At 48.3% G+C, this 10,984-nt stretch overlaps 1 protein-coding gene across 1 annotated transcript; it reads right to left on the reverse strand.

The window, feature by feature from the left end:
- Window positions 1-1,365: 1,365 nt before the first annotated feature.
- On the reverse strand, window positions 1,366-8,006 carry LOC148903078 (uncharacterized). Its single transcript, XM_089003858.1, has 3 exons — window positions 8,001-8,006; window positions 4,731-5,156; window positions 1,366-3,737 (listed from the first exon to the last, which is right to left on the reverse strand). The coding sequence occupies exons 1-3, from the start codon at window positions 8,004-8,006 to the stop codon at window positions 3,675-3,677; spliced, it is 495 nt and encodes a 164-aa protein (XP_088859984.1). The 3' UTR covers window positions 1,366-3,674.
- Between the last annotated feature and the right edge of the window lie 2,978 nt (window positions 8,007-10,984).

Raw genomic sequence — 10,984 nt, forward strand, 5'->3', positions numbered from 1 at the left:
TATGAGACAAAAGTTTTTCAGACAACAGGTCACTGAAGCTCATTTAAAATGAATGAAATAGAGCAAGAAGGGTTCTCGATCAATGAAAGGAAATGGCAGGCTTTGATTTATATCTTGCTGGAGCGATGCAGAAAAAGCGGTTTTCTTTCCATCAAGTTCCAGTACTTGCTTCCAGCAATTGGGGCCCGAGTCAACGAGCACCGGCGTGAGTGTTATTAAATATTAAACTGTTGCAGATTTCATTTTCCAACATCAAAAACGCACCTGTGTTGATATACTCTTTGATTAAACAACAGGCAGATGTGTGTGCGTTGTACTGCAACTGCACACTGTACAATGTTAGTCTGAGTACAGATTTGCACGATATTTTTCAGCTATGTGTTTTAATGTGTGGTAAATCTCCAGCAGACCATGTGAGCTATGACATAATGAAACATGGACTGCGTGTTCTGAGGTAAAATATTGTTGTGGCAAGGTGATGAGGTCCAATATTAAAGAACTTCCTCAATCGTTTTCTTAAACACTATTCTGGATGGCAGTGCAGAGTGCTGCAATAACTTAACATACAAATTCTGTATGTGAGTAATGGAGTTTCGTCATGGCCTTGTGTGCTGTAAAAACACTATCATGATGATCCCTCACAAATCTGATTTGACTGCACTAACATACCTGACCCATTGTTGCATTCACTTCAACACAGAAAACCTTGGAATTAATTAATATGTTAAATACAAGTCACAGAGAACTATGTCTCAATTATGACTATGAGCAGTCAAAGATCACATGCGGGGTTCCACAATTGACCCTTCTTGGACCACTTCTATAGATGCCTGCCCCTTGCTCAGATTCTGGGAACTCACATTTTCTCTTAAATGTTTGCTATCATATGCAACTTTATATTTCACTTCATCTTCACTCTCACAGTTTCAAGCTTTTATGGCGTGATAGGTGTAATTTCTTCAACTCTTATTACTCATCAGAGAGGCACTAAATGTACACATCTCTTAGAGACATTATTGAAATGTATTCAATGAAGTATGGTTGGTTGTCTTTTATTGTGGCAACAATTGAAAATTAAACATTATCTCCAGCCCCCAAAGCAGTACAGATCTGCTATACTGTCCTTGAAAGACCAAGTTGTTAAACAATCTTACAGGTTGGGAATACTTTGAACAGGAATTATTTATTCCAAGAAGAGAAACAGTACAATTGGTCAATAAATGTCCAACTGCTTTACTTTGTGTGAATTAGATTTCCCCATATAGGGGTTTTATTTTTAACACGGCACTCGAGGCACGAGGGCAGGACTCGAGTGACGAAGGAAAGTGGGGAGGTAGGATCCGAAATACACAGCAAGACAGATACTCAGGAACAAAAGTCTTTACTGAGACACGCATGCAAAATAACAACTGGGTGAGGTGAGTGACGGAAACTAATAAAGGCAGACCTGACGGCAACGTAGTCACGAGGGTAGCTTCTAGAATCACAATCAGTAAATGACAAACAGCTGTGGGAGCCCAGGTGAGTGATGATGGGAGGGGCCGTCTCCAGGGAGCAGCGGAGGTGGAGACGGGTGGGGCGGGGCGCGCCCAGGACGGCGACGAGAAGTGACAGTGCCCCCCCCCTCAACGGACGCCTCTCGGCGGCCCACCAGGTTTGGATGGATGAGCCGCATGGAACGCCTGGGTGAGAGACGGGTCAAGGATCCAGGAACGTGGGACCCACTGTCGTTCCTCCGGTCCATAGCCCTCCCAGTCGACCAGGTACTGCACTCCCCTACCCATGCGCCTGGAGTATCTCCCGCACGGTGTAGACCGGTCCGTCGTCCAACATCCGGGGGGGGGGGGGGGGGGGCGTGGGGGCTAAGGAGCTGGTTTCCACTGGCTTGAGGAGGGAAACGTGGAATACAGGGTGGATCCGCATGGTGGATGGCAGCCGGAGCCTCACCGAGACCCTTCTGAGGATGGCCTTTATGGGGAAGGGACCCGTGAAGCGTGGGCCCAGTTTGGCTGAAGTCCCTGCTAGCCGAAGGTCCCTCGTGGACAGCCAAACCTGGGTGCCTGTCGCTGACGACGGTCCGCGAACCGCTGGTTCTGGGACGCCGTGCATGACAGGGCATCCCTGGTCTCCTTCCAGACTCGGTGGGCCCGTCTGAGGTGATGATCGATAGACGGGACCTCCACCTGGCCCTCCTGGGTGGGAAACGGAGGGGGCTGATAGCCACAGGCGGACATAAACGGGGACCAACCTGTGACTGTGGAGACCAGGGAGTTGTGGGCGTACTCCACCCATGGTAAGTAAATGGCCCACGACGCCGGGTTGTGGAGGCACACGCACCGGAGGGCCGCCTCCAGGTCCTGGTTCTTCCTCTCCGTCTGTCCGTTGGTCTGGGGATGGTATCCAGACGACAGGGTCGCCAACGCCCCGAGGGACCGACAGAAACGCTTCCGTACCTTGGACACGAACTGCGGTCCCCGGTCCGACACGATGTTCGTCGGAATCCCGTGAAGACGGACGACGTGGTTAACCAGGAGTTGAGCCGTCTTGATGGCGGACAGCAACCTGGTTAACGGGACGAAGTGGGCCGACTTGGAGAATCGGTCCACTACGGTGAGGACGACCGTCTTGCCACGGGAGGGGGGGAGGCCTGTCACGAAGTCGACGGAGATGTGGGACCAGGGTCTGGACGGTACCGGTAGAGGCTGGAGGAGTCCTGCCGGGGGCTGGTGGGAGACGTTCCCACGGGCGCAGGTCGGGCAAGCCTTCACGAAGAGGGTGATGTCCCTCCTGAACCCCGGCCACCAGAACCGTTGGGTGATGAGTTGGATCGTCCTGTTGACCCCCGGGTGACAGGCTATCTTGGAGGTGTGCCCCCAGGGCTTGCTGAACTTTTCTCTTAACCTCCCACCTCAGCGTGCCCAGGATGCGCTGGGCCGGCATGTGTTGGCGGTGGTCTCCTCCCTTTCTGACGGCTCATGAATGCGGGATAGGGCATCGGGCTTGGTGTTCTCCGACCCTGGGCACTAGGTGAGAGAAAAGTTGAAACGGGTGAGGAAGAGTGACCATCGGGCCTGTCGTGAGTTAAGTCTCTTGGCAGACCGGATGGCCGCCAGGTTTTTATGATCCGTGTAAACGGTGAAGGGGTGTTTAGCTCCCTCTAGCCAGTGTCTCCATTCCTGCAGAGCCAGGGCGACCGCCAGTAGTTCCCGGTTGCCGACATCATAGTTCGCTTCGGCGGGGCTGAGCCGGCGGGAGAAAAAGGCGCATGGGCGTAGCTTCTGGTCAGTGGGAAAGCGCTGGGACAGGACGGCCCCTACTCCGGACTCGGACGCGTCAACCTCGACCGTAAACGGGAGGTCCGGGTCGGGATGACGCAGGACAGGGGGATTGGTGAAGGCTAGGCGGAGGCGGTTGAACCGCGTCGGGCGTCCACCTAAAGGGAACCTTGGTGGACGTGAGGTTAGTGAGGGGGAGTGCCTTCTGACTATACCCGCGAATGAAGCGGCAGTAGAAGTTGGCAAACCCCAGAAACCGCTGGAGCTGCTTGCGCGTCTTCGGGGTAGGCCATTCTACCACCGCTTTGGTTTTGGCGGGGTCGGCCCTGAGCTGCCCCTGCTCCACGACGAACCCGAGAAAAGACAGAGATCGGACATGGAACTCGCACTTTTCTGCCTTCACGTAGAGCCGGTTTTGCAGGAGCCGCGCCAGGACCCATCGGACGTGTTGCCGGTGCTCCTCTGCAGAACGAGAAAAAATGAGAATGTTATCGAGGTAAACAAAAACAAAAACATTGAGGAAGTGCCTGAGCACATCATTGATGAGATTTTGGAAGACGGCGGGCGCGTTTGTGAGTCCGAACGGCATCACCAGGTACTCAAAATTCCCTAATGGCGTCTTGAATGCTGTTTTCCATTCATCCCCCTCACGGATACGGACAAGATGGCAAGCGCTACGGAGGTCCAATTTAGAAAAAATTGTAGCTGACTGAAGAGGGCGCAGGGATCCGTCCTTCTTATCAATAAAGAAGAACCCTGCACCCAGCGGAAAACGTGACGGGCGAATGAGTCCCGCTGCCAGGGAGGAGTCTATATAAGTGCTCAGGGATTCTCGTTCCGGTTGGGAGATATGAAACAGTTTGGAGTCCGGTAGTGGAGCCCCTGTCTGCAGTTCGATGGCACAGTCATACGGTCGGTGGGGCGGCAGGGATTGGGCGTTGTCTTTGCTGAACACCTCCCACAGGTCGTGGTAGCCACCGCGGGAAGGGTCTCGCCCTGCCGTTGCCGACTGCAGGCAGTTGGCGTAGCAGTAGAGGCTCCAGCCCTGAATGGTGGGACCCTCCCAGGAAATGGACGGGTCGTGGGTATTGAGCCAGGGAAGACCCAATACCAACGGCGCGTTCCGGGAGGGCATAACTAAAAATTGACGGTGCTCCATGTGATTGCCCGCTACCCTGAGTTTAAGCGGGGACGTGAGGTGGGTGACTCGGGCTAAAAGGCGGCCGTCAAGATCGACGATCTCCTTAGGGGGAAGGAGATCGATCAGCTGACAGCCCAACGAGTCAGCCAGCTGGGGATCGATGATGCACCCGTCGGCCCCCGAGTCCACTAGCGCCCGCACGGTTTGGGAGCTGGAAGGGCCGATTATTTCACTGACCAGCTCCAACCGCGTAACGGGGGTCGTGGGTTTGACCTCCAGAGGTCGCCGTGGTCGCCGTTTTGACGGGGACTTACAGGGGCCGGAGGTCTTAGGCTGGGGCCTTGGGTGCGACGAGCCTCGGGGTTGGTGCGGTCGTCGTCCCCCCCAATAAGCATGGGTTCGGTGGATCCCTCCAGGCGCCACACGCGCTCGCTGCTGGGGGTGGTCGTCCTGGGCCGGCTTTGGGGCTCGTCGGGCCGCCGGCCGCTCTGCTCCCTCTGCCGCTCCTGAAGGCGGTGATCCAGGCCGATGACTATGTCGACCAGGTCGTCGAAGGTGGTGCCAACGTCACGGGTAGCCAATTCGTCCTTGAGATCGGCGTTCAGACCGCGACGAAACACCCCCCTCAACGCTCGGTCGCTGTAGCCGCTGCCAGCGGCCTGGATTCGGAAGGCGACGCAGTATTCCGCAGCCGAACAGGCCCCTTGGACGCAGTCGAGCAGTCTCCCCTCAGCCTCGACCTCCGATGATGGAAGACCCGGCGTATCTCGGCCACGAAGTCCCGGTGCGAGGCGCACAGCTCCGGTCGGGACTCCCGGACGGCCAGCACCCAGGTCTCGGCTTCTCCCGTGAGCAGGCTGGTGATGAAGGCTACCTTAGCCTAATCGCTAACGTAGGCGTATGATTTTTGCTCAAACACGAGAGTGCACTGCATTAAGAACTGAGCGCAGAGCCCGGTTTCGACTGCGTACCGTGAGGAGTGAGGTAGCTGTAGAGTGCGCCTGCCCATGGGCGGGGAGGACTGGGATGTGAGGGCTGCGAGGCGTGTCTCGACCGTCCCGAAGCGTTGAGCCAGCGTGGTGGTAATTTGGCGGACTTCCGCGATGGCTCGGGCCAGCTGGCTCGAACGCTCCGCCTGCATTGTAAGGGCGGCGAGGAATCTGTCTTCGCCGGCGGGATCCTTGGGTGGTCGCAGTATTGTGTCACAGCACTCGAGGCACGAGGGCAGGACTCGAGTGACGAAGGAAAGCGGGGAGGTAGGATCCGAAATACATGGCGAGACAGATACTCAGGAACAAAAGTCTTTACTGAGACACGCATGCAAAATAACAACTGGGTGAGGTGAGTGATGGAAACTAATAAAGGCAGACCTGACGGCAAGGTAGTCACGAGGGTAGCTCCCAGAATACTCAGACGGAGACGCAACGTGCGATCGGCATATATAGTCAGAAGGCACAATCAGTAAATGACAAACAGCTGTGGGAGCCCAGGTGAGTGATGATGGGAGGGGCCGTCTCCAGGGAGCAGCGGAGGAGGTGACGGGCGGGGAGGGGCGCGCCCAGGACGGCGACGAGATGTGACAATTTTCAATTTAAAAGCATTTGTTTGCTATATGAGATCAATAGTTTGTAAGTATCTCCCTTGCAGTCAATAATTAATCTAAATTCGAAAAAAGTAAAGAGTAGGAGAATATCTCATCGTTGACTAAAAAGGGTTTCTCCAACTGCAGTGCTACAAATTATGCATGCATCACTTTCCTACCTGGATCCGCGGAGTTCAGGGTGGCAGGTTTGCTAAATTCGTTCAAAGGTGACTTTTGGGCAGATGACGACTATATGGCTGATTCAGTGGTTCTGGATCCGTAATGAATGTAGGCCATACGGCAGACTCATAAAAATAAACTGACGGTCTTATGAAAATGAATTGTGAAATGTTCAAACATTTATGCATAGTCAAGAACACAAATGACTTGATATCAGTTGCATTTCCCTTGTTTCCCTATAACATGTGCGAAGAGACAAGCTTTAGAAAGAACATTTGGACGTAAAAATAGCAACTTCACAGCAAACATGAGCGAAGGACGCAATTATGACCATAAGAGTAATAAATTGGAATAAGGAGATGTCTACAGGACACAGGAATGCTCATGTAATAAGGAGATAATTTAGTGATGAATTTGGGACTTCCTTCGATATGATTTTTTTATTACTCCGACTCGCCCATGTTGATCAGATTTGGCCACACAGGATACGTCGATCGCGATCTACTGGTCGATCGCGGAGGTAGTACTGGTCGATCGCAGCGTGACAAGTAAAAAAAAATGTCAGCCTATCAAACGTCCCGTCACTTGATTGACATACAGGGCAACCATTCAGATGACAACTGAATTTTTACCTTTAGGTCGCCTTGCATGCGTAAACAACGGCGCTAAATGCAGCAAAATTTACAAGCTAGTCAGCAAATTACCTCAGATTTTAAGCCCTTGCTAAAACATATGGTGATCAAAATGAGTGAGAAACCGGGACCAAGTAAGGGGGCAAAACATATTACTTTCATACGGAATGAGAAAATGTGGAGCGCCATTTTCAGACGATTCATGGAAAATACGACATTGACTTCACTCCGAAAAGCCAGCTGAAAAAGAGAACGGTGGACGAACTAAAATGCCAGTTGTCCGGGCAGCAGTCATTTTTTACTCAACATACTTCAAAAGCGAAAGTCGCCACCGAAGCATCTTTCCGGGTGAGTCACGTCATCGTTAAAAACAATAAGTCCTTCCAAGACGGATAGATGGTAAAAGAAGCATTCGTTGAAGCAGCTGACTCCTTGTTCAGAGACTTTAAAAATAAGGCAGAGATATTATCTTCAATCAAAGCTCTGCAGCTGTCTGCGCTGTGAAGCTATGGCTGAGAATTTAACCCAGCAAATGTGGAAAGACATCGGAGATTGTGAGTGTTCTCACTGCTGAAGTCCAGGGCAGCCATGGGCAGTTCTGTAACTTACTCAAACAGGAAAAGTACCCCAACTTGAGGAAATGTGCTACCTCCTTTACTGCATTATTCGGCTCCACTGATTTATGTGATTCAGCCTTTTCCTACATGAAGATCATTAAGTCCAAATACCGTTCCACCATGAATGATGAACATTTGAAAATGTGCTTGAGGCTGGCTGTCAGCAGCTACTGTACGGACTATGCATCCCTGGCTGATTCAATTCAGTGCAAGTCATCAAAGTAAACTCAGGTAAATACAAAAAAATTTAATATGTAGTTATTTATTATGTTATGTATATGTAGTTATTATGTGTGTTGTGCAATATTGGCTTATTCAGTTATGCAAGGTACATCAACATACATTGTACATACAACGATGACAAGGTTTCTTCAGCCGTCATCTGTACAAATTTGAGAACCAAATTAAGAACCACCACAGATGTATTGTACATACAAAGAATCCTTTAAACATTTGAAAATAATTATGTTTTGCATTTTTGTCGTGGGTAGATCATTTTGACTTGGTAGTTCTTATAAGTAGCTCGTATGCTGAAAAAGTGTGAGCAGCCCTGGCCTACAGTATCAAACTTACCTGCATTTTCGTACCAATTGTTATCTCACATGAAGTCTATACGGTAATTTGATTTCAGTCAAAACAAGATTGAGCTGAAACTGAAAAAAAACACCATTATCCTTGTTTACACCAAAGAAATATTTGAGCAGGAGGAGAATAATGCAGGCATGAGGGAGCCGCTATAGAGGATATTACCTTGACGGATCTATCACTCATCCTGGACTTTCTTCACATTAGCTCAACTCCCTCATACATGTTCTTTTAAGATCTTCCAAAGATTATTTTTCAACTCAAAACACAGAAGGGGGAAGCAGGGGGTCTTTAGCGGCTGGGAACCAGCATGAAAATGAATTAATTTGAATATGAACTACGATAGAGAAAATATATTCCTGTCCTCTATAGGATGCATAAAAGGCTGAGAAAAGCCATTTGAAGCCAATGGACACCTTTCAAATGTCTGTGCTAACCGATAAACAAACAAAAAACAATTACCTGTACCAGATATGGCATTTAATCATAAAAACCATAGATAAACACAAATTCAAAATTCTGGAGTCCCTCGACACATATTATATATGTTTTGTGGATTCTAAATTATGAGTTAAAATACTGTAAATAACCTTGACTAATATATTACACATATTTTCTCTGCATTTCAGTAATTTAAGTACAGTTTCACTGTAAAATGCTTCCAAAATTGACTCTTTATGGGGTCAAAACATGACGTAGCATGCCAACGTGCTCCTGTAATTCTGGATAGTAATTGGCCCCATTCCAGCCGAGTGGAACTTCTGTTATAAGAAGGCAAAAAGCATGATGAAATAATGTTCACATAATGGCTTTTTAGTCTAAAAATACAATCTTGCACAGACAGGTAATACTAGGTGTTTTTTGGAGGCGGATTATAATTGACACACAGATGACAAAGGCGCCTGGTCCAGGTGGCTACGTTCATGCCTCTGTCATTTGCTTTGTATAATGTTACAACAGGGTTGTGATGGAAGATCAGCGGCTCAATAGGTAAGCCATGATACTGTATCAGTCATCCTATCTTTTCAGCTATTGTATCAGTAACAGTGTGGGTATGGATACATCTGAGACATTAGCTCCAGTTGACGGGTGATACCAACCCAGGAGATAACGGAGGGCCTCAAATAAAATGCTGTGCCATGCTGCATTGAATTGGTGAGAGAAGTGTGTGCGTGTTTGTGTGAAGAGTGTGTTTCTGTTGGTCTGGGCTGCAGCTCCCTTGTTACACGGGCATTGCATCATATCACAACATACTTTGATGAAAAATGCAAGGAATCGAAAGACATTCACTGACGTCACCTGCAAGAATTGTGGTTGGATGTGTTTTAACATTGACATCGATGAGAAGGTTTCTTCAGCCGTCATCTGTACAAATGTGAAGGTTTCGGACGTTTCGCCTCCTATCCAAGAGGCTTCGTCAGCGAACTAAAGTCTGACTGGTCGTATCGGCCCCATTTATATATCCCTAATGTCCAGACATGGTGGCGCCGGACACAGCTATGATAGGTCCCTACTCTCAGGTTGGGGGGGCAGAGGACCCCTCCCTGTGGCCCCACTGATTGTTCCTACATTCCTGACTAACGACTGGCCTATTACCCCCACTCCCACCGGTATCACCTCATCAGCATAACGACCCTCATCAGCATTACGAAAGTTGCCTAACCTGTTTTGCCTAAGCAGGCTATTGTATGAACGATCCAAATTGAACCTCACCCCACCAGACCGGTTTAATGAAAGATTTTGTTGTTTTATAAGAATCGCTTCTTTTACCCCCCTTTCAAACCATCTATGTTCTTTCGCTAAGATTTTAACCTCATTGTCGTCAAATGAGTGGTTGCTAGCTTTTAGGTGCAAATGTACTGCCGATTGAGGTCCACTTATATTATCCCTGCGATGTTGATAAAGTCTTTTTTTGAGAATTTGTTGAGTCTCCCCTATGTACTGCTCTTTACAATTTTCATTCTTACAATGTATGGAATAAACTACGTTACTTTGTTTTTCATTTGGTAGCCTATCTTTTGGATGCACTAATTTTTGCCTTAACGTGTTTATCGGTTTGAAATAAGTAGGAATTTTATGTTGCCAAAGGACTCTTTGTAATTTTTTCAGAAACTCCTGCAATGTACGGTACTGCTACTCATCTCCTTTTTGTATCTTGAGAATTATTGGTTTCATTCCCTATTCTTTCTTTCTGACATTTGTTGAATGACCACTGAGGGTACCCACAGTTAGTGAGTGCTCTCCTGATATGTTTTGACTCCTTTAACATTGACAATAAACCAAATTTATCCTGTCACTGTTACTATGGAGAGCTAAGTGTCAATCAAAAGTGAACATAGTTATACGCTCCGTGTCTATGGTCAAGCAGAAAAAGACGGACCAGCAATCACGCATTGATACCTTTTTGTGCGTTTGTTGATATTTGCGAAACTCACGATGAATACTGTAAAGTGTGGATGGGAGATCCGATCATGCAGGTGAACACAAAGCTATTCAATGAAACTGAACCCATTTTCCTAATCTTAACGCCATTCACAGTGAAATATTACACCAATGTTTGGAAGTGATATTGGGATTCTCACCTTCAGAATAGCACGCATGCAAAATGCAACCAAGTTTTCCGAATGAATTATTCAAATCCAGTTGAAATCAAACTCTTTTGTTATCAAGACCGGCGAGGTGTCTGATAACAAAACAGTGTTACTTGGTCATGATCTATCTGAAGTCAACTCAGCAATGCGCATCTTGGATTCAAATACACGCACAAATACGGGACGGTCTCCTTATTTTCTTTCCATGTGGGATCTGGATTTACGTTTAATATCTGGTTCATGCACAACTATTTCATCTTTCCCTCATCAAATCAAAAAATTGGTCATCAAAGTTCATCATCCAACATATTTCAGCTATTAATTAAAGCACGCCGGCATGTTTTTCTACTTTCATTCCTTTCATCACTTTGCTGCTGTGAA

This window comes from Hippocampus bargibanti, linkage group LG01 (assembly GCF_051943395.1).
Source record: "Hippocampus bargibanti isolate YZ-2025 linkage group LG01, ASM5194339v1, whole genome shotgun sequence".
In the NCBI taxonomy this organism is placed as follows: domain Eukaryota; kingdom Metazoa; phylum Chordata; class Actinopteri; order Syngnathiformes; family Syngnathidae; genus Hippocampus; species Hippocampus bargibanti.

Excerpts from the sequence above, each read along its gene's own strand:
- LOC148903078 (XM_089003858.1), bottom strand. Across the intron at positions 3,738-4,730 it reads GCCTAAGACCTCCGGCCCCT|AGGAGCACCGGCAACACGTC; the intron begins GTAAGTCCCCGT and ends CTCGTTCTGCAG.